We start from the raw sequence: 25,100 nt of genomic DNA on the forward strand, positions 1-25,100 counted from the left end.
GAAACTTACATGTTGTAACTGTAAATGCAGGGTTTACAATCCTCAAAGAATGTTGTTGGGACTATCTGCCTGTTCTCAAGTAACCATGCTTGTTAACAGACTGTTAAAACAGAAACAAATCGCATAACTTAGTGTAAACATCTTAAACTTTTTAGATAAAATAGATAGAAATGTCCTTGTGTAGAACCTAAATCAACATCAAAACAAATTCCTTGTACTTTAAAATACTATTTAGAAAGATTTTTCTAATTCTGACTACCCTAAGTTGCATAAAATCAAAATCAAAATTATATAATTATTTTCAGTCTGAAAGGATTTAATTTAATGGGATTAACAATTTAATATGGTGGTCAAAGTGGAGAGTAAATCCAATTCAAACAGGGTCTCCAAAGGTAACCGCACTTTATTTTTTAACCACAAACTTTATAATTAGGATGATTGGATTTTAAAATTTACTTCAATGTCTAAGGAAAAAACACTCAAGATTTTCCGTTTTTTCTAAAGACATCAAATTATATGTTCGCCCAATTACTTTGATACACTTAAATGCAGTCAGCTGTCATTTGCAAAAGGGTAACCATTTACTGAGGACTGTTACTGTTTTAAAGAAAGGAAAATAAGACATTAAAGACATATATAAAAGGTAATGTACATTGTCATGTCACAAAATATTTAGATGTTGTATTATTATATTATCCTGTATAATATTTTATATGACATTCTATATAATATGATACTTTACTGTGATTTGATATTATCTCCTTCTGCCCAGTGATTGGCTGGAAATGTATTAGGCTCCAGACACCCTGCAAAACTCCTCACAATGGCTGAATAGTTAATATTATGTATGAAAAGAATACTGGACACAGAGCAAAGTTTAAATGCCAAGTGTTTATTGTCACACTGTGACATATCTCTTTAACCAAGAACTTTATTTTATTTCTATACTTTATTCGTTAAAAGAGCATGACATACAACCTTAATAGACACTACATAATGTCAAATATTTCAGTGCTTTAAAGGGACGTCTCATTTACACTCTTCCTCATAAGTCCTTTATGTTTTTTTTTTCTTCCAGACATCTTATTCACAATAGCTGTGCCTCTTAGGAAAACAAAACCTTTTCCTTCTCAGCTCTGACTTTCTGTCAGTCTCTCATTATGGTGATTATGTCAGATAATGATTACATTTTATGTCATTCTCACGGTGCAAATATTGTGATTAGAACAAAATAAGCAATGTTTTTTACTTGTCATAGTGCAGCTCTGAGAGCACAACAGAAGCAATTGGACTATATGGCAGTATATACATTTACATACATATCACTTACAAGGTTAGATTTCATTAATGTTCACATCTTTTTCACAGTTAGTATTTGAGAAGAACACATATTCTTGGATGAAACTGGGATAAACAGAAGATTCATCTAATGATATAGGAATAAATACGGCGTTTAATGAATAATAATTTATATCAGTGCGTGTAGCAATTGGCTTTTATTGTATGTGAATAGCATTAATTCACCAGGTGTTCTGATGCTTAACTGAAAATCCAACAATGTCATGTGTTTATCATTAACACATGATAAAGCTCAAAGTAATGAAGAGTTACAGCTTATCACACCAATGAACCCACTCAGAAATGTGTGTTATGTAACGCCTATGGCTTTATGCCACTTTTAGCATCCTGGCTTCTTGTTTCATTGTGACGATACCCAAAGTATCAGAAATATCACAAAACGGCTAATCACGAAGAGGGCGACTGTCCCTCCCATAGAATCTCTTACACATTTTGAAAACTGTTGAGGTTTGGAGTTATGACAGCTGTTACCACTTGAGGTGTCTGTGTATCACACAAGCTTGAGTTGTCTGTCTTCTTGTGCTGAAGTGACACTGGAGAGGAGAGTTGATTGCTTCATTCTCTACTTCTTGATGCTTTAACCTGGTTCCTCAGTTTCATTCTTCATGACAACATGTCAGCATGTTAATCTTTTCCTGCTGTTCATCCATGGACATCTGTCTTCCTCTCTCTGCAGGCTGCAGTGGAGGATCTTGGACTATAAAGGCATCCGGATGTGCATGGCAGAGCTGTTAGGACGGGCTGCCAAAATGTAGATGGCACTTTCCCTCAAAAAGTCTGCCCAGCTCAATAGCCTATTGAAGACAAGAAAGCAAAATGTTTAATATCTAATGAACTATTCATTCTACTCACACATTAAAAGTTATAAATGTAGATTTAACTTGTTTCTTTAGCACAAAATATAGAGTAGAAAGCTGCTATTTCATTGGTTTAAATAAATTGTGTAAAACTAGGGATTTTTTTTCTTTTATGTCAACAAAACCTTTAAAAACACAAGAGAGCTATGTTATCGGAGTAAGATGTAAGTTTATTTCGGTTCAGTGAGAAAGCTGCAAAGCTCCCCTGCCTCTCAGTCAGCTGCAGAGATCAAACAGTAATGTGAGTCATAGATCACTGTACGATGTTATTTGGAAATCTTCAGTTGTGAAAATGTATGCATGTTCGTCATGAGTCTAGTTGTATCATAGGTTTTCTTATTGTTAAAACAGAGTTGTTTCTTTCCACTGTTGCCACGTTTGCACAGGATAACTCACTGCTGCAGTTGGTCGACTCTATCCTTCTGCAGGCAGCTTTTTACCATTTTGAATAAAAAATTCCATCTTCCACAGGGGTGCATCACCCAATTAAGCAGAGTGTTTAAGAATTTTTCGAAGTCTATTGTTTCCCGTCAATGTTTTGTTCAGAAAAAAAGTACAAACCTGTTTTCGTCTGTCTTGCTTCTTTCGCTCCCAGAGCTGGCTGGACTGCTCTCACATATTGGGCCAACGTGACTTATGCTAAGACAGAGAGGAAAATTTATTAATCTTTTTAATTTTTTTCTTTATCACAGCCATAAACTCAAGTATATTTTGTTATCTGAGTAAATCATGAAAGAAAAGCAAGGCTGAATTGTGGCAAAGTTTGTACCACTGCTGCCTTGCAGCAAGATGGTTCTGAGTTACTCTGGCTTCCTCCCACAGTCCAAAAACATAACTATGAGGTTGATTGGTGCCTCTAAATTGCCATTAGATGTTCCTCATTGTGTTTCTCTGTGTTGCCCTTTAATTAACAGGCAACTTGTCCATGGTGAACTTTCCCTGTTTCTGAAACCTGCTGGATATAGATCCAAGCTTCCTGTGACCCAGAAAGAGAAGTGATGGATGCGTTGAAGTAAGTAATGAAGGAACCTAAAGTAGCTGATTGTTGGAAAGGACCTCAAAACCAGAGAAGAAGCCATAAGACCTTTGGCAACTTTGGATGAGCTGCAGAGATTGACTGCTGAAAATATATTCTTTAATGGGATAAAAAGTTGTTGAATGAAAGCCACACCAAACATCATGTTATATAACAGACCATCTATTTGTCATAAAAAAGTTTTGTGTGGCATCATGGCATGGACTTTTTTTTCAAAGGCTCAAGAAGCTACTGTACTCAGAGTTGAAAGGAATCAGTTTAGGGTGAAAGTTCAGCTCCCAGCATGTAAATCAACTAAATATTGAGCCAGAGTTAAATAAAATGGCACAGATCAAAGTTTTATCACTTATCACTTCTTCTCAAAAAGTGATTTATATTTTTTATAGAATATAAAACAGTGATTATTTGGAAATCCACTTTTTATAAAGTGTTGTTACTTTGGACGTGCTGCAAGTCATGGGTTATATTATACCCCTTTCCCACTGGTGAAAAAAACAGTTTAAACCCGGGGACAACCAGCTTTTAGTGGGCACGGCTCACTGACATGTTTCTACCTGGGTGAAACGACTCGACCAGCGAACCGCATTAAAATTGTCTCCGCTATGATGTGGGAAGACCAGAACCGGGTTGACCCACTAAATTATGTGATACCATTGAGCACAACGTACTGTTGTCAACACACCATGCCAGTTGTTTCTGATCTAACAAGCTGAAACAATCTTACATTCAATAAAAATGGCGCAGCACTGGTAAGAGTGTTTGAGACAGATGAAAGAGCAAAACAATAAAACACACTTAAGGGCGGATTATACTTCTGCAACGGCACATAATCAAATGTCGCTTGCGTCTGGTCGTGACCCAGTTTTGCTGGTATGCTTCTGCAACGTCGGTCTGAATTTTCAAGGGATAGACAGCAGTTTCCAGCCAATGCGTTAGGGGGAGCCTATTCGAGAACTCACGAGAACTTCTTCGACGACGCTGGCAGGAGTGTTAATTTTCCAAAACAACATGTGTGAGGCATTGTACAAGTGGTTGTACTTCCAAACCTCCTCAATCAACCTTTTGTTGTGGTTATCCATTGTTGTTATTACTCCTCGGTTTTTAAAAATGGCAAGCCCCAGCACCAAATCGAGAAGGACGATCACACAGACAGCCAGAAAGGCATACCAAGGACCATTCACAGCTGCTTTTTGTCTGCGCACTCTGCATGGGTTTGCGACCGTCTGACGCGTAGTCAGGATTTTTTTGAGGTGCACAGCAACAGTTGCAGAACCTCTGCGCAGGATGCGTGGTCGCACAGAGAGACAGATGTGACAGTTGCAGAGGCTATGCGTCAGAAGTATAAATTGGCCTTTACTATGCTCTTGCTTCCTTACACATTGCTCTCCATTGTTTACTTTCCTGATTCATGTTCCACTAGTGACATCACCAACACTAACCGAGGGTGATGGTGTCACCTAACACGTAACTGTGCGGGAACAGAGGCAAAGCATCTCGCAAGTGAGGGGTTAGGCCCAGCTTTTTTTCCAGTGGGAAGCGACCCAAATGCTGACTGTTAGCGGGTCAACCCATGTTTGAAAAACTTGCGTTAGCACACTATTTTCATTGGAAAAGAGGCTTTATTTGCTCATCTCTTTGAATGGCACTTTTTGTAATGAAAATAAAAAGAAATCATTGAAATACTCTGAGCAAGACTAAGACTGCGTTATATGTTACATTTATTTCAGATGAGATACTGATTTCCATCTGTTGTCTTCTCAGAACAGCCTAAAAAAACGCTTACGTAAAATGAAACACAAAACCATTTTTTTTAATCCCCAAGCTTAGAAGCCTTCTTAAATCTGATCCTTACCTTGTGTAGCATCAGCCAAGGATTTATAGAGCTTGCATTCTGCTCATTACACTTAATTGCCCATGATGTATGCCTCTGATTGATTTATCACTAAAAAGAGTATCAGTTGGATCTAAGAGGGATCTCTTCTACTTGAAAGTGATGAGGGCTGGAAAAGTGAGGAAAACAACACAAGCCATGCAGTGCTGAGTCACACTCACCCACAAGTGATAGGAGAGCAGAATCCCATGAGTCTGTTAGGAATAGGTGAGAGGAATGTGGAATGGTAGAGCACAAGAGATGTGACAGCACCATCACAAAAGGTAAAGAGTTAGAAAACAATGCCCATGCACACTCTATTAGATGTTGCTGATGATGAATGGACACATATCACACTATGGACGTCAAATTTCAATGATTGGGGTATATTTATCAATTACCTGGCCTTCATATGAAATTAATATGTTTTAGAACATCTAGTGCATTTGGATTTTTAAGGTGTTACAAAATACTGTAGCAAGTAAATCATCAAATGTGAAAAAATATTAAATGTCTTACAGAATTGATCTGTTTTTCCTTTTATGCTGATAAACTGCAGAGAGAGCTGTGTTTTACATACAGAGAAAACATGAAGTAGTGATTATCCTTTTCAGGAGTACTCAGTCTCCTAGAATTACTTCAACAGAGGTCACAGAAGAATCATGAACCAGAACTAAAACACAGGATTTACCTTAGCTACAGTAACTGTTTGGGATTTAACTCCTTGAACAGGGTATAATAACACTAGTATTAACAAGGGAGTTTCAAGATCAAAAAGAACACAAAGCCTATAAATTATCTGAACAATCCTTCAGACCTCTGAAAATACGAAGTGGAAAAATAGCATTGTGCCTCAAGAATAATGTTCAGACAGTGTGGGGCTGCTTTGCCTCTTCAGAATCTGATATTAATAATGGAAGAACAAATGTTGCTCATCTGTTCATCAGTTTTCAGCATTTAAGTTAATGATTTTTTTTAGGTGTATAAGTTTAGAAATGATCCAAATCCGACCAACAGGTCCATTTTCCATTTTTTAAGGCAATTTCCATCCAATTGCCTTAAAAAATATAAAAGGTTTTTTTTTTTGGAAGCTTTATATATACTATTTTAGAATTTAGAAAGGAATATGATTAAATGATGTGTAGAAGGTGTCGGGCAAAAACAATAAGATTAACATAAAGGTTTTTTTTCAATTCAAAATACTGAGAATAAATTAAATATTTTTGACTCGATCCTGGCTGTTTGCTCAGATTTTTTTTTACTTGATCTAAGAAAAGCAGCATTAATACCATGGCTGCAGGCATGTGAAGATGAGCTAATTACTCATCTCCTCATAAACCGCCAATAGAGTTAAATAATATTATCTAGTTTTGAAGCTTAAACTTAATATCAGCCAATATTTACTGAGTATTAAGAGAGTTTATGAAGCAAAAAAAAAATTATGATTCCATATTATTTAAAAAAGTTCTGTGTTTAACTTCCATCTATAAGTTAAGCCCAGTTGTAATGTAGGATCAGCAAGGGGAGCTGAGAATCAAGCGCCTTTTCTAGGATGGGGGCGGAGGACTGTGAACACCTGCAGAAGTGAGCTGACACCATTAAATGCTGAACCTTAAAGTAGATGGACTCAAAAAACAAGCAGATATTTAAGAATAAAACAATAAGAATAAAAGACAATTCCTTAAAAGTTTATTTTAGGTCATAGAAAGTATATTTTTTTGTTTTGTTATTTATTCACAATTTTTTTCAGCATCATCTGCCATTGTTACCCAATTTACTTCGACCCACACTAAATCATGTGAAATTATGGACCAAAAAAAACACCCATCCTCCCAGCCATATTTGAAGGGGTCAGGAGGATTAGTGGATTTGGACACCTTTGGATTCTGTGACTCGACTGTTTTTACACTGTGAAAAGAATTACAAATTTAGAATCTCATATACTCTAGTAGCCATTAAAAATTTCCCCACTTTCCTTGATGGGCCCTTAGTTGGTCCTTTGTACTAAAATATGCTTTCTGTCATGATTTCTGGAAATTAAGATCTAAAGAGAAATGTTATCTCCTGGTCAGACCCTGTAATTCAGTAAAAGGGTGGAGTCAGAGTAAAAAAAAAAAAGCACGCCCAGGAGAAGGCCAGTGGTTGGAAGTTGGAGGGGATTTTGCTACCATTCGGCTGCCGTTTGACTGGGAAGGGCCATTTTGAATGGCTGCTACGGTAATCCAGTTTCTCCTCAAAGATTACCTTACAACACTGAGACTTTAAAGGGATTTTTTATTAAAATATTTGTCTGTCATTCCTTCTAATAAGATATTTTCAGGTTATTTGTTCATATCTACATAATTTCAAAGCCTAATTACTCATCAGCTGCATACACAGTACTTTTAATTTCTAAATTGAAAAGCCATCCAACTTTTAAATAATGCTCAGCTTGTTTGTTTAAATAAATTAAGTTGGTTGCATTTGGAAAAAGCCTTAGCAATTACTTTTTTTCCCCTTTTTTCAATTATTGAACTGCAGTGTTGTGAGAATGATCTCATTCTGCACTTCAAGGCAACCAGAATTGTCAGCTTACTTATTATTCAGATGTCCTTAAGGGCCGTTAGATGAGAGACACACACAAACACCTAAATGAAACCAAAATGCAGGCTAGTTAAGTCAATTGGTTTACTGATTTAAAGTGTGAAAAAAAAGAGGTAATGAAACTTAGTGGGAAATATGTTAATGCCAAATGTTATTGACTAAACATGCAGAATTAATATTTTATTTGGATGAATGAAATAAATGATTCTTAAATCAATAAGCTAAACTTAATATGTGTTTTATAAAGTCCTCTGTTTATTGATGAGCAAAGTAGTTGTTTCGGTGTGTTAAGAGCACAAAAGGAAAAATGGACAATGTTCATGACTTAGATTCACTTCATGAAGCATATATAACAACTGTTTCCTTCTCTCCATGTTTGTCTCTATTCCTTAAGCAGTCCATCCTTTTTTAATAGCCCCACCATCTGCTGTCTGCATGCAAATGAGATCCGGACTCCCCAAACTGCTGCCTTTTTTTAGTGACGCATTTGTGTCCTCACCTGACATTGCAAGACTGAGGATCTTTAAGTTTGTGGAACCAGGACTGCTGGGCCTGGCGGCATTCTGCTCTTGTGATCATACCATCTTTATCTGTGACCAGTCCTTGGAAAACCGATCTTGCCTTGTCTCTTTCCTTTGCAGTCAACAGACGCACAAGTGAGTTCTGAAATAAATATTAGAAAATCTCTGTCATTATTTGTTAGAAGTCAGTGAACTATAACACTATATGTTCTTGCTTATATTGATCATATAAAGTCCATAAACAGAAATGATTCAAGTTATTTTAATATTGTTGGAAGTCCCAAACATTTCAGTCATATTAACATTGACCAACATAATCTGCAAGCACTGCTTTACCCCATGCTACTGCAGAGAAAAACAAATTATGAAATACAAAATTAATCATTGCCCGAAAGTCAAATCCAGTCTGTTGTTATCAGTGATGATAAAGTCAAGACAAATTAGGCGCTGGAATAAAGTCAGCAACCGAATAAATGCTGCAAACTTTCTTTTTTCCATAACACTTTTTAGAGTGTGCTTTTGTGAAAGACACACATCTGGACTGTTACACACAAAGGTTTTTGACCCTTTCACTCTTTAAATACCAAACAACTTTTTTCTACCATCCAAATACTATACCTCTGTCCGGAACTTCCTCAAAACAGCCAGAGACTCAAAGTAGAGAAAGTCTGACCATTCGATCTGACCCTGCTTCTCTGGATCCAGAGAGGCAAACTGGGCCAAAACCTCCTCCTCTTGTTCATCACTCAGGTCCTTATCAAACTGCTGCTTGGATACAAAGTGGCGGTACTGCAGCAGCTCATCTGACACCAGGCATGACTCTACAACGGCAAGGAGCAATTCATCACATCAGAGTAAATTAGTCACCCACTGATCTTCTAGATATAATTAGTTTAGGATGACTCATCTACAGAGAATATGGGACCACCTATCCCTGTCATCCTGCAGAGACTGAAAAAAATCTAGGTCTAAGAAAAGTTTGTACTTTGAAGAAAACAGGTTCAAATTTTCATTTGGTAATCTGCACTAAGAGAATACATGATTAGTAGTTAAGTGCTAGATAATAACATTTAGAAATGTTTTATTTTAAGTTGTTTTGTTTAACAGCTAATGAGATTTAGTAGAGGCAATGGGAATATAAAAAATATATATAAAACATTTTTTGGGTTTATCGTAGCATGAAAACAACCACTAACAGGAAAGGCAAGTTTATTTGTATAGAACTGTTCAGTACAATTACAATTTAAAGTGCTTTACATTAATTAAACAATAAAACTGAAAAAAAATAATAAAATAAAAGCTGAAGAAAAGCAAAAAAAGCTTAAAACATAATAAAATCAGTTAGTAAAACAAACAAAGCAGTTGGACCACAACATTAAACTAATGATACCTCAGTTAGTTTAAGTTCAATAGTCAAAGGTAGGTCTAAACAAATGGGTTTTTAAGTTTGACGTAAAATAACTCAGGCTTTCAGCATTTTAACAAATTTCTTGGAGTTTGTTCCAGATAAGCAGAGGATAGGACCTAAATGCTGCTTCTCCATGTTTGGTTCTAGTTCTGGGGGTACAGAGTAGGCTGGAACTAGAAGACCTCAGTGATTTAGAAGGTTGATACTTCTGATAACAGATCTGTCATATATTTTGGACTTAATCTATTCATTTAAAATCAGAAAAATACATTTTATTCTCTGAGCTACAAGGAGCTAGTGTAAGGAAACTGTTCCAAATGTTGAGAACTAAAATTGAATAAATATTGCTATATCTTGAATATAAATTTATTCACTAGCTTAACTTGTTAAGCAAGGACCCCAGGATTCTAGGCCTAGGCGATTTGACCTAAAAATATAATCTCTTGATTTTTGTCCTACGAAATCCAATAAATCAAAGATTTTTTTCCCCCTATAAATATCATTTAACAATACTGTCAAAAATAAGCTTTGATTTAAAATTCAGGTCACCTCCCGTCTGGGAGGTGACCTGAATTTAAAGTGCAACCAAGTTCAATCTGTGAAACATGCTTGTAAAAAAAACATGTCTCATCGAAAAAAACTGAAAATAAAACACGCTAAATGTTTGCAGCTAGTAGTATTAAACAGTAAGCTAGTCTATCAGTAATATGTGCACATCTAATAAAATTAACTGAAGAACCGATGTGACCCGTCTATGGAAACCCCGGAGTGTGTGAAAAAATTCTGCCCAGCCCTAAGTTATAGCTGTTTTTATTTCTTTTTATATTTGTATTTTTCATTGTAAAATGCGTACTATTGTGTTTTTTTAGGTAGACAATTTTAAGATCTATCCAGGGACAACAGATGAAAAATAGCATTTTGGCTAATTCTGGTGCATTTGTAGGAATGCTTTTTAATGTACAAATCCCTGTCAAATAAACAAATTGAAATACATTATATTTGCTGACTCACCTGGGATGATCTTGCACTGTTTGAATGTCTCCATCAGACTGTACAACTCTTCCTCTGTTAGAAGAAGATTCACATTGTCCTGCAGGATAAAGGGTGATAAAAGCAAGTTTGACAACAGTTAAAATAGCCCAGTCTTACATCAACAAAACTTCATGAAGTTAATTCAAATTTCATGGTTTTCATGGTATCTTAGGAAAATATACAATATACAATTCATCAACAGTCATTCTGCCACTAGCCATAGGCACTCACACAAACCATAAAAACAAGCAATCTCTGACATACAGCCTTAAAAAAATATTCATTCCAATTGAATTTTTGACTATGATGAACGTTGACTTTTAATATAACATTTCCTTAACCATAATGTAATTCCTTAAGATTTTATGTTTTAGACAGAAGAACAGTAACGCATAATTAGGACTCAAAAAAGGGAATATTCTAAAAATAAATATAAAAAATAAAGATAGAGGTTTGTTAGGGGAACATTAGTGGACACAGTATGCTAAACAAGTAAAGAAGGTTGTGCTTTAAAACAATATCTAAAGCTCCGACCATAGGACAAAGCACTATTCAAATCATTATTTCAAACGGAAAACCAATAACTTAACTAAAGGGCCACGCAAGGAGAGCATTAACCAGCGAGGCTGTAAGAGGCCATTATTTTATGCCAGTCTCTACATCTAAAATTGCAGGCAAACACATGAAATTGGTTCTAATGCAACAGAACGCTTAAGGGGTTTTTATACTGTAACAGATGTGGTATGTTATAAAATTGGTCCTGGCTTCTTTAATATAGCAAAATAAAGCAAAAATAGCTACTTTTCATTTTTCATTTTTTTTCTGCAAGAGCTCCAAAAGGCAAAGTCATTTATATAACAGCCATGTTTTATCTGTAATAGCAAAAAATATCTGAAAAAGATAAGAAACAATTTAAACCCTCACTAAGCCATTTAATGAATAAGAAATATGCCTGAATTTTCCACTACTTACACATTAAGTAGATCACCAAAAAGAAAGTCATGATCTCATTACATCGGCCAGCAGGAGCTGAGCAACAGATTGCTTGATAATTTCCTTCTTTTTTTAACTGTCATGTAGAGCACAGTAACTGCCAAACACCCGGTTATCATACTAATTCCAGCATTTATAAAAGCTGATGTAATAAGCATTCACCTGTCTGTCTCAGAGCTAAACATTGGTATTTTCTATTTTGTACATTTTGTAAAAAAAAAAAAAAAGGACATTTAATTCTCAAAAGGAAGCATCTGCCCCGTTTAATGTCCTTAAGTATTTATTTTCATATTGACTAAAATAACATACATTCAGACCTTGATGCAGTTTAAAAGTCAATGAAAATTCAAAATTAAACACTAAATCACACTAACTGCATCTGTTGTAAACTGGCACAATTTGTAATAAAAACAGTCCCCACCCTTTAACAAACTAGCTCCAAGTTAATGTACTTTGTACTGTTCACAGGGATGTGAAAGAGGTCTATGGCTATTTCTTAGTAATATTACTTTCATTGGATACAAAATATCAGACCACCTTTGTTTTCAACTTTTTTTTTTGGCTCAGTGTATTTTTCAGGAAGCATGCGTGAGGATTAAAAAAAATAAGAGAAAAACAATGTGATTGGTCTAATACCGGTACTCTTTTCTGTGACTGTACTGTAGAGGATCTACAGTCATAGATCATACATACTTAACTAGTAGGATTCTAAAAACAGACCAAGACCTTATATTTGAAAGGAACATTAGGAAACATTGTTTTGTGCTTGTCCTCCAAAGACTACTTGCTGCTTGCTTTTCATCATTAGCCTGGCACTGCCAGACTGAACTACAAGGAGGATAATTTGCATAATCTGGCTGGACCTATCACAGTGTGGGAGGAGAGACTTTAATGCCTTACGCTCAGCGCCTTTCTGCTAGCATGAATATGACCACAGTAGAGCAATATTTTACTGTAACAATGCCTTTTCTGATGTCATAAATGAAATCAATCTAACTTTAAAACCTCAGCAAAGGACAGCTTTAGTGCCATTTCTTATTAAAAATGATGTATCTGCAATTTTTCCACTGGCTATTCTTATATTTGACATATGTTACAGACTATACCTTGCTTGGAGTTTTTGTGATTGGTTCTAACATGATGATGCTAACTCTAGCTCTTTACGAGACTCATATACCACATACATACAGTAGTAGCCAATCAAAATTTCCCCACTTCCCTTAATGGGCCCTTGACTGGTCCTTGGCTGCCCCCCTAAGATTCATTTTTTAAACATCAATCTTTGTACTAAAAAATTCTTTCTGTCATGATATGTGGACATTAAGATCTAAAGAGAAGTGCCTTCTCCTATTTAGCTGTAATTCAGTGAGAATAAAACAATATGCATGCCCAGGAGTAAGAGGGGATCACTCCAGTGGCTGAAAGTTGGCTGCCATTCGGCTGGCGTTTGACTGAGAAGGGCCATTTTGAATGGCTGTTACTGTACATGTTGTCAGTCTGGCTGACCATGCTATTTCATCATAGAATTCACTCAAAAACTAAACATAGACACATTTCAGGAGGAAGCAAGAAGACAAAAACCTAAATTCCTATGCATTTAAACTGTAGCACAAAGCTAAATATACAGTGTTTTGTTATTCCACACATCTGAAGGTGCATGCATTATTTATCAAGCTTCAGCCAAACAGAAAGTCAGTTTAACTTTGTTGGCTTCACTTGAACTCGTATATTACAAACCATAATTTTATAAATCTCAGTATTTGCATTAATTTTCATTGTTAGTTAGACAAATTCTGACCCTGAAATGAAATCTGATCTTGTTTGCTGTCCCTATCTACCTTTCCCTTATGCTTTAGAGCATTGGACCTAAGTTCTTCTGTAAGAGTTCCTCAAATATTTTCTTTTGGTGGTTTTTCTACCATTATGAATCACAACAAATGAAAAATACTGTTGTGAAGAACCAGCACCTTCTGGTGAGTTTCTGTGCTCCTAAAATAAAATTCTACTTACACTCGTAACCCATAGCAACATCAAAGGACTGAAAAACATTCAACAACCCTATACTTCAAATATGTCCTTTCATCATATTGCTGCATGTGCATGATGCCATTTCAGTTTGTTCTATTTATAGCAGAACCTATATGAGAGCATCTTTTTAAAAAATATTTTCTGGCAGACAAAAGACTCCAGTAGGAATTGAGGATATAAATAATATCCTGGTCTAATTTTATGCTTACAAACTGTATAAATAGATCTTTGAGCCTGCCTGGATAATGTCAGTGATGTGTTGATAAACACATATTTATAACCAGCATTAATTCCTAAGAGGTTTAACTGTCAGTTTCTTTTCCTCATCATTACACAAATTTGCAGTCATATTTTTACTTCAATGCTTTATTAGCAGGTAATTTTTCTGTTGAAAATGCTCCAATACAATGTTTCCAAAAAACAAAATTTTCGATTATAACTTAAAATGTCTCAGTAGAAATGAACAGCATGTTTAAGACTTTTCTACATTTCCACATTTCTACCATGGTTTTACTTATTCTTTACACATTTAAGCTTTTTTTTTTCAACTCTATCAGTGTGGTGTCAAAAAAAGAGGATTTCTATGTATTGTCTCTGCAGACAAAGCAAACTATTTAAAATCAGGATGAATTGTTTTCTTTCTCCCCCTCGTTTAAATGTTTCTCCTTCTAAACACAGTGAAGGAATTTAGTCACTGAGTAACCGCCTTCCCAACTGGGGGGAAAATATTCCCTCAGTGCAAATGCTTGGCAAAGAGCATTTCATTCTCAGGGATAGGAGAAGACAGTGAAGTGCCTGCCTCGGTTTGAAGGGTCTTAACAGAAGCAGTGCAGCTGTTTGCTTTTCACAACCACTGATTGCATCATTTGTTTGCTGGAGAGTAATTCATACATTTGCTATAAATTCAGGATGAGAAGCTGTTATGTTAAAACTCAGTTGTACCTTTTTTTTCATAAACAACATGAACAAGAACTTTACAATGAATCTCATTAACCTTGCAGAATACTCACATTCCAATGAAAACTCAAGAGAATATCCAAATACCCACACCTCATTTGATGTATTAATTAATATTATAACCTTTAATAATTAACAAACAAATCTGGACTTATAAAAGCAAGGCAAGTATGAAGCCATTATTGGTAGAAGGTCTGGTTTGTAGTTTGTGATTAAAAAAGAAGCAACAAAAAAACTGTCAAACATGTCCAAGATGGTGCTTTGTTATGATGAGAGAAAATTTGAATTTTTCTGGTCTCTGTGTAAAATATAATTTATGCAAAAAAACAAACACTGAACAAAACCCAAAATTTCTGTGCAGTACCCCTCTGGAAGCATTTTTTTTTTTTTTGTCTTTTCAGATAATGTGTTTATACCTCAGCTGTGTTTTTATAAAAAAAATTCTTTGTGTTTTTATACTTAAATACATTTTATTAGGTCATCCTGCTTAGTTGCATACTCCTTACTTTTTTATACAATTTTCACAGTATTTCCACATAGTTTCAAAATATAACTATACTGCACATCATCCTATTCTTTTTTTTTTTTTTTACATTATATTTTTTTGTCTGTGTGAACCTGCATATCTCCATTCACCTCATACAACATCTAGGACATTTTAATTTTGCCACTAATGAACAATAAAGGATATTTATATTCTATTATAACACAGAAGCAAGGAAGCATTTCAGAATTTATGGAGGATAGAAGGAGCAAAATACAGGGAATTGGTACTGGATGAATCCTGTTATAGCCTTCAGTGTTGTTTGGTTTGTTTTTGTAACTGAAACAAATATTTACCTCGCAGCCTCACCATTAACCTTAACATTAGACAGCTAAAAGCTACAACGAAGAGAACTGTGCATGCCACCTAACATTACCACACAGACACAATTCATGAATGAATAAATTTGGAGAGCAATGCAAGCAGATTTTGGTACAAACTCCACTAGAGCCACTGGAAAGCTACTTTTGATCAAACTCTGTGTTAGAGGTGATTAAATATTAGCAAGTGTGGAACACACAAATAATGAAGACCACATAGCTGATTTAATATCACTACATTACACTTGTGACTAGAAAGAGAACGGTCTTTAATGGAGTTAAAAGAGTCTCAAATATTTACAAATTCAAATATGTGATAAGATCCACACGGTATAAGATCCACACATGCACAGCACAATCCACACATGCACATGATTCAAACAAGCACATAAATTGTGCAAATTCACAAGACAAGAATCACGAAAGTATTTGTGATGTATAAGAGGGAAAGGTAGGTGAGTGGAGGTTGTGAGTTGATTCCAGCTTAATGCAATTAACTCTAGATTGCTTATTTGCTGTATATGTGCTGTATTTAAAAAGCTCTGGTCTACATAACTAATGAGCCCTATGATTTACCTTTCAACTTTCAATTCCAATGGTTTCACCTGGATTCCCAGGGTTGTTATAGTTCTCCCCTTTTGAGTTCTCACTGCATGAAAAGTGAGATTTTCGTCCCCGTAAACCCCCGTAAACTCCCGCAGATCTGCCTGATTTTCGTCAGTTTCCGACAATTTGCAACCCGTGCTTGTCCGCGTTTGTCGTGCCACAAATTGTCGGAAACGTACCATGACGTATGTGGAGAGCGATCAGCTGTACTAATGGCCCTACTTAGCATATGAATGCAGTAAACCCGCGCGGCTGGCCAAGTCTGGCTTGAATAACCTTCTCAGTATTGGCTGAAACCACTATTCTCAAACAAATGAAATCGCTCGTGATTGGCAGCAAAACCACACGTGGCCACGCCAGGCTTTAATTTTCTTACTGAGTATTGGACGGAACCACTTCTTTTTAAACAAGTAAAGTCGCTCGTGATTGGTTGGCATATATATATATATTTACATATATATATATTTATTCATATATATGTATTTATTTATTCATTCATATATTTATTCATTCATATATTTATTCATTCATATCGTGTGGATTTATGTTATCCTACACTACTACACAATTATTATGCTACCATCACGGACATGAATGAATTTATACAGGAAATGAACATTTGCAGGAAGCTGTTTATGCAAAGAAAGAGCTTTATTAAAACACACACAACTATATACAACGCGTATCCAAACACATGCGTTTCTAAAAATTAAAAGTCCGTGAACGGTCCGTTTGCTTCCTCGGGGTTGGAGGTAACTGGCAGCATTCCCTCCGAGGCAGGTCCGATGTGCAGACGCCTACTGTGCGTGGCCCTGTACTTCAGCATCGCTTCTAACCGGGACTGCAGCTTAACACAGAGTTCAGTGAGATCCGGCCTACGAAATGGCGGCGACCGTAAAATCCATCCAGAGACACCGCCGAGGAAGGCGGACTTCCAGAGTTCCACTTCCTCATCTGCTAGCACACCCTGCCTCGCTTTCAGCAGCTGAAAAAAAAAAACAATGAATCAGCGCACTGCGTATGGACACAACACATCTATTAATGCACCTGAAAAATAGTCACCAAATAAAGTCTTACCCTCTTTCTTCTGGCCCGACTCCGAGCAGATTGCCTCCGCACGCAGCGTGTTGGCTGGCTGCATATATCTGAAGCTCCTGCGTACCGTCTGAAAATACGTCTTACAGGCAGCTGGAAAACAATTAAATGAGAGTGGTATAAATAAAAAATCAAACGCAAGTCACAGTAACAAGGAAGGAGAAAAAATTAAAACAAGTCACTTACACACAATGTCGTCTTTATTAACATCGAGCAAATAGGAGGTCTGTGAAAACAAAATGTAGAGCTATGATCGGTATCTATCGGTATCCATTGCCTTTTACCGCAGAATGAAAGCATATTCTTTAAATCTTACCCTTGCTCCGGTTCATAGCGCCTGCAATTAGTCTCCGAGTTGTTAAGACGGCGTACTGCTTCCTGTGAATCACAAAAAATACACTTTAATAAAGCTTGTTCTTGCAAGGCTACTATTAGCCGTTATTAGCCGTAGCTTCAGGCTAGGCCGCTATTAGCCGTAGCTCAGGCTAGGCCGCTTTTAGCTTAGCAGGCAGTAATCAAACATATATTTACCGCTTGCATCTCTTCTTTGAGTTCGTCTTGTTCGATGCAGAGTCGCCATCGCGTCCAAGAGGAGTTTTACCCCGAAATCCCACATACTCCGCTCCAGACCGCCTGCACAAAGCAAAGCATACATCCTCCACTGTGGATCCAGACCCCGCCGCTCTGAGTTTCTTGGAGATCATACAGAGCATGCGCGAGATGAACCAGGGTGTCCGCGGATCAATAAAAATAATTAAAAAATCATTCTTTTTTTTTTTTTTTTATCAAGACCTTAATTGGCACTAAAATTATTTAAATATGTTTATCGAAGTATCTATAATTCTTTAATAAAAAAGGCTTATAAAAACAATTTCGTCAGATATATTATATCGCTCCAGGCGGAGAAAAAGCTAGAGGATATATATATACGTATATATGTGTGTGTGTGTGTTTACATACATACAGGAGTCATGGAACTCTGCTTACAGCTCCTTCATATTTCATGTACACTAATAACTTGTGTACATGGTTCTTGTTGATGGCATTAAAATAATTTCAAATAGCATTAAAATAGCATTAAATTAGAGTCACTCATTCCTGTATGAACCCTGTGAGCGCTTAATTTAATATGACATATTAAAAAATCCCACCATCATCCAGCATATGTTCAGTTTCTGCCCAAATATATATATATATATATTTTTGTAGATTTTTGTAACGGAGATAAGGATAATTCAAAACTGCTTTTTTTTTTAATGAACTTGTTCACTACTTCCAAACTCAGCATCTCTTTTCATTCCTGTAATAAGAAGTTTCTTTTGAATGGATTTGATTAAAGTTTAAGTCCCTCGGTATAAAATAAATATTTTGATGGAGATGAGAAATCTGCTTCCTCGTTGGTGAATAACCAATAGTTTGGATCCAATCATTTAAATAAACGGTGTTAGTTTTTTTTTTATATATATATATATATATATATATATATATATATATATATATAAGAATTGTGCTATAATTTCTAGTCACCGATCTGTTGCTGCTATATTTTAATTTGACGAACCGGAATTTATCGATGTTCTTTTTCCTGTTTGGTGCGATTGCAATTGCGGATCTTGACCTGGCCGGACCTTATGACCACCAGTGTTGGGCACGTTACTTTGAAAAAGTAATTAGTTATAGTTACTAGTTACTTCTCCCAAAAAGTAACTGAGTTACTAACTGAGTTACTCCACAATAAAAGTAACTAGTTACTAGTAAAAGTAACTATTGCGTTACTTTTGCGTTTCTCGCCCCCCGTAACCCTCACCAGCCGGCCCCCACCTTCTCGCCGTGTGTTTCCAAAGCCAGCTGAATAGAGCGGACGACAAGACAAGAACCTGCAGACAGTTTAGCATTTATTGCAACTCAACGTAAATGACATCAGGGGGGAACGCGATGTGAAGTTTTATAACAGGACATTCAGATCCGGTGAGTATATGAAATTAATAACTGGGGATGTCTAATTCTGAAATCCTGTGTGTTTGGGTTGTTATAGAGACTGCAACATCTATCTATCTATCTATCTATCTATCTATCTATCTATCTATCTATCTATCTATCTATCTATCTATCTATCTATCTATCTATCTATCTATCTATCTATCTATCTATCTATCTATCTATCTATCTATCTATCTATCTATCTATCTATCTATCTATCTATCTATCATCTATCTATCTAGATGTATACTCTGTTTGTGACATAAAATATGGATCTCCATCCCTGCCACAAAGGCCATCAAATAATGTTTAAAATAAAAAAATACAGTAGGTTGAGAAGGCAGAGCATCCATCCATCCATCCATCCATCCATCCATCCATCCATCCATCCATCCATCCATCCATCCATCCATCCATCCATCCATCCATCCATCCATCCATCCATCCATCCATCCATCCATCCATCCATCCAGATTTCTCCCTTTCTCCATATATGCATCATTTCTGGCTGTTGTCAGGTTCATTTGATCGTTCACGCTCTCCATAGTTCTCCTGTGGCGCGAGCACAGGGCGACTGTTGCACGCCTTTAGCGAGCATGCGCGTTTCCTGCCGCTTGCGCGGTGACTCTTGCCGCCTGCGCTGTGTGGAGATGCAGAGGAAACCGTTATGTGATGGGGAAACGCAGCTCGACGTAACACCGGTATTTCCATGTGGAAAACGCTGTTTTGCTGCTGGAGTCATAATAACTCTCCATCTCTCTGTGTGTGCTGTACGTTAACACCCACCAGCAGAAACACCCACCTATTCAACTGACAGACGGAATCTCATCCTCCCCTCTCTCATGACAAGGCGCGCACCTCTGGATGACCTAAAAAATAATCTTTAATATCTCTTAAACAAAAGTAGCACAAACAATATTTTTTTTCTGCACAAATCTGCACTAACGTTGCACTAACCATTCAGTGTATTTGCAGAGTTTTTTGACGTGGGTGGGGTGTCAGCTTCACGCAGCTGCGCACGAGTCCTATCATGAAAAAAGGCTCATTGTGCGACCTGAGTAACGCGCAGTAACGGGGTGCCTGCAATGGTAACTGCGTTATAGTTACAGTCAAAGTAATTAGTTAGATTACTCGTTACTAAAAAAAGGTAACGGCGTTAGTAACGCCGTTAGTTTCAACGCCGTTAGTCCCATCACTGATGACCACAGTGTACCAATCTTCTGATGGCTACTTCCAACAGGATAATGCGCCATGTTATAAAGTGAATCATCTCAGACTCATTTCTTGAAACTTTTCCACTTAAGTAATTGTGAATTGAGCATATTGACAGACAACATTTTATTTTTTATCTTAAATGCAATTTTTTTTTTATAATTACTGCTCTAAATGTATTGCTCTGTCAGCTAAAGATCTGTTTTGGTCTCTATACTTTAATTAAATAAATCAATTCAAGCTAAAATGTAAGAGGCTATACTAAGCCTGATCTCTTTGTATCAGAGATTTTCTTACCCAGAAAGATGTCACTTGGGGTAAAACCCCCCCTGCAACCCTGGTTTGCATTTGTATAGCTCACAGCATGTTCATTTACATGTTAAAGCCTCCCCTAGAATTCCATGGGGGGGAGGCATGGGGGGAACACTGCCTAAGAGAGTCCACGTCCATTTCTGACAATTTACGGGAGTTTTCGGCGAAGCCTGCAAATTGTCGTAAACTGCCGCTAACCTGAAGTTCCACGACAATCTACAGTGCCGCATATTGACGAAAATCCCACTTTTCATGCAGTGTCTTTAAGAGTATATTTTTGAATTTTTAGTTATCTGTGTCATTCTGATTTCTTGCTCATGGGTTTCTTTTCCATTTTGTGTCATTGTTATTATTTTCTAGCTACATTTAAGCAGTGTTGTGTTTTTTGTGTTGCTCTCTGTTTTCCCCCTTGTGTCAGTCTCCTTTCACCTGTCATCTAGTTGCTTCCATCCAAATCTGCTCCTCGTCTATTGATTAGCCCAGTCTTTGTTCTGTCTCCTGTTTATACTTATCTTGTGCAGTTTCTCATTGCTGGTGTCTCGTCGTCACTTGGCTCCTTATGTGTGTTTTCCCCTGGCATCTCCTGGTTTTTGGTTTCTTGTATTTGGTTCTTGGATTTTGTTTCTGTTGTCTGTTTTTGATTAAATCAGCAAAAACTCATCTCTGCATCTATCTACTCTGCGTTTGGGTCCACAACCACATCCATCTTGTTGACAAGGATTTCATATTTCATATTTTATGGATTTCATATAAGTAACACATAGGCTTCAATGTTCTCTTTTCTTACATCAAGTGCTTCCTAAGTGCAAAACTTGTTTCACATACTTCTCAAGTGGGTTTAATAAGTAAAATGCTCAAGTGATCTCGTATTCTTGCATTTTATTTTGCATGTTAAGCTCATATGTAAGCTTTATATTAAATTAAAACGTATAAATGAAACTTCAAACACCAGTAAAAACTTACAATACACATAACCATAAAGAAGGTTAATGCTGGATGTCCAGTATAAAAGCAGTAAACAGCTTTGTTGACTCACACAATAGTAGCAGCTCCAGCCAGTAACAGTGTGGGCTGTATCTCTCATCTCCTGCAAGGCCTCTGCACGAAGATAACCCAGCTCCCTGAGACAGCCGTCATGGAACACCCGTGTGCAGATCCTGCAGGGGTAGAGGTCATCCGCCGTCCACACCTCACAAACATCACACATCTCGTCACTCGGTGGCTAGAAGAGAAAGTAGAAATCCTGAATCAGATTTTTGTTTCCATCCCATTCTATTTCTCTGTGCTTGTACAGCATTAAGCAAAGCAGTTATGTGACTAACAAAACTTCAATCAATATTCCACTGACTTGTAAGGTCCATTCTGTTTAACAATACTAGAATGTGTTTTAGGTGTATCAGCAGCTTTTTTTATTCTCTTTGACTAGCTGCTATATGCATGATGTGTTCTGAATAGCTAGCAGGAAAGAGTCTTTAGAAGGCTCCCAAATGGCCTTACTCAAATGGGACTTAAAAAGCTGAGGGTCACAAAAAGGGCAGAGATGGGATACACTTTAGAGATGTCAGGGGGAAAAATGTACTATTAGACATATTGTCCTAGGGGGAACTATGAATATTGGATTCCACACATAAAAACAGATGCCAGATGAAGATGCCTTCATATTTCTATGGGTTTTTATTCCTTTTTTTATCTAGTGTGCTTCAGCCTACTACATAAATAGGTAAGTAAGAACCACTTAGGAGATAAAAAAAAAATACATCAATTCTGAATCTTATCTGGGAAAACTAGTAAATTGTTAATACATTTTCTAAAATGCAAAAAAAAAAAAAATCTTATTCTTAGGATTTTGTTTGCAAGAGTTAGCAACTCTTGCAAAAGCTAGGTCGTTAAAAATTACAACTGCTCATTTGCTTTAGGTGTGTTGAAGCAGGTATGCAAGCAAAAGTTGCAGAACAGTGGCACTTGGGTGCAGAGCACATGGATATTCTTTAATCAAAATCCATTATAGCCATTATAGTTTTAGCTTTATGCTTTGTTGCAAGGCAGTCTCTCAACTCTAACTAGTGTCCCTGTTGTACTTAAAATAAAGCATGCATACACATACTTTATGGTATTTCACCACAGGGGTGTAGTTTACAAAGTGATATGCGATTTTAGTCTTTGTGGGCCAAAGACTTGTTGGAGTAATAGAGTCCTGGCTTTTTTTTTTCTTGCTTTTTAATCAACGCATTTTGCCACATGAGCAGCTGATCTTTGTGGCTTCAGATTGGCCAATCTGCTACTTCTTTGGTTAATCCGCTTCTTGCTATGCAGGTGGCAGACCTACACTTTTTCTGTTGGGTGGGCTAGAGGATGGCAAGCCTAAATCAGGGGTCTACAGACATGCAGATCAGTTTGTTTATCAATCATTTGGAATTGAGTTTCTTAACAAGGCACATATTGTAAGTATGTCAGGAAAAAAAGGGGATAATTGTGTATTGAATAATTTTTGTATTTAATTTACCTTTTGAATAAAATATTTAAACTCTAAAACACAAGTTTGAATTTGTCAGTGCGTAAATGTGTTCATGAACGGGTGAGTGAATATCTTAAAAAAAAGGTGAAGCAAAAAAATGCTGTACAAGAAAAGACCATTTGCCATTTAAACTGTTAAACAAATGTTTTTGCTAAATCAGTTAAATGTTTTTTTTTTTTTTTAAGATTTAAATTTTATCTCTTACATACACTAACTGAATGAGTTTTTTTTCTACTTAAAAATGGTAACTAAGTAACTTTTACCTAAAGTTAAAATTTGATTGAGATTTTAAAATTTTTATTTGAGTAAAATTATACACTGGTAGTTCCCCCCCTCTCTGCCCCCTGAAGCTCCGACTCAGTTCATCGCCCTTTTTACTAAGAAACAGTATGCTACAGTACTTTGTAAGATATAATTGCTATTATCAGCTTTGATTTTTTTACTTTTTTATTAACTTTTATATTTCTTTTCATATAGTTTAAAGGACAAATTGCCCGTACTGTACTGTAAGGGGTTTTAAAGTAAGGGGTACACAAAAGAGCTTTGCACTACAATTAGTCATGTGCTCATACATTCACAGTGGCATGCACCATTGTAACCACTACTGCCCTGGGGCACACTAACAGAGGCAAGGCTGCAGTAGACAGGCGTTAGGAACTCTAAACCATCAGCCTGTGGGAGAAGTCTTGCCTAAGGACACAACAGCTGAGACGAACAGAGCTGGGGTTGTAACTGGCAAACTAGTTTGATATATCTTTTAAAACTCTCCTGTTTCATTTTCAAATTTTCTCTGCATATTTATTTTCAGTCTAATCTTCTATGTTAACTGCCTAATTGTCATAAGTTGCACTGTGTTGCTTCTATCAGCTTACAGTTACCCATATGCTCCTCAGTTTTCTTTGTTTTTCTTAGTTTTTTCCTCAGTTTTTTTTGACCATATAATTTATATAATATATAATATTTTCATATAATTTATAATATTTTTCAGTTGTTAATAATTGTGTTCACACCTTCTGTAGAATGACCTAGTATAAAAACTAAAAAAAAAAAACATTATCTATAGTATTTATATACTGATGTCACTTTTCAACATATACTGTAGGTTCAAACAATTTTAAAAATTACAAATAAAAATTACAAATAAATGATCATTATATTTAACCTTAGTCTTTAGTAAAAATGATTCATAACATATTAATGTTAACATATTAATTTCTTTTTGATATACTTCTAGTGAAGTATATCAAAAAGAAAATACAGGAATCACAACATAGGATTACAAGATAGGAATCATTTTGGTAACGATTTTGATGTCACCTGTCAGAGTCCTCAAGTCAAGGTGTTTACTCTTTTTTTATACAGAAAAACCGCAGGTGTTGTTGCCTGTGTGAACTCCCTCCCCTGTTAGTCAGCATAACCCTGAAAATAGTCACCTCTCAGAGCCAGCCAAAGCAACCGCCCACAACATGCTCAATGTGAAGAGCACTCATACATATCAACAACATATACCAGCTATTGCGACACAGAAATGGGCTTTCAGAAAAAAAAAAAAAAAAAAATCAAGCTTATCCTTTATTACCTTCTCACTCTTGTAGGGCTTTTAAGATGTAAAGATTAAAAAAAATTATTTTGCAAATCTTTATAAAGTCCAAAATCAGAAGTCCTCAATCATGTTTTTTTTTTTCTATATTTGCTGCTATAAACACCAGAATTTCCCCATTGTGGGACAATAAAGGGATTTTCTATTCTATTCTATTGGTAGGGAAAAGATTTGGATATATTCTATAACTGACAAGAGCCTTCAGAATATCTAAAATGCCACATCAAGAGTTCTAATGAAAATAAAAAAGATGAATTTGTTTAGTTTCTTTC

General features: G+C 36.2%; 1 protein-coding gene across 2 annotated transcripts in view; it reads right to left on the reverse strand.

Annotated features, from left to right (window-relative positions):
- Positions 1-1,024: 1,024 nt before the first annotated feature.
- Positions 1,025-25,100, reverse strand: part of phf24 (PHD finger protein 24) — a 51,330-nt gene continuing 27,254 nt past the window's right edge. The window contains exons 3-9 of one of the 2 annotated variants that reach the window (XM_038268339.1): positions 21,750-21,935; positions 10,646-10,724; positions 8,845-9,047; positions 8,205-8,368; positions 5,305-5,337; positions 2,778-2,855; positions 1,025-2,153 (exon numbers count right to left, since the gene is read on the reverse strand). In XM_038268339.1, the coding sequence (XP_038124267.1) occupies positions 2,057-2,153; positions 2,778-2,855; positions 5,305-5,337; positions 8,205-8,368; positions 8,845-9,047; positions 10,646-10,724; positions 21,750-21,935 (840 nt within the window). In that variant the 3' untranslated portion in view covers positions 1,025-2,056. The remainder of the gene's footprint in view (positions 2,154-2,777; positions 2,856-5,304; positions 5,338-8,204; positions 8,369-8,844; positions 9,048-10,645; positions 10,725-21,749; positions 21,936-25,100) is intronic. The other variant, XM_038268340.1, reaches the window with a different exon arrangement.

This window comes from Cyprinodon tularosa, unplaced genomic scaffold (genome assembly GCF_016077235.1).
Source record: "Cyprinodon tularosa strain WSP-4 unplaced genomic scaffold, ASM1607723v1 ctg7, whole genome shotgun sequence".
Classification (NCBI taxonomy): domain Eukaryota; kingdom Metazoa; phylum Chordata; class Actinopteri; order Cyprinodontiformes; family Cyprinodontidae; genus Cyprinodon; species Cyprinodon tularosa.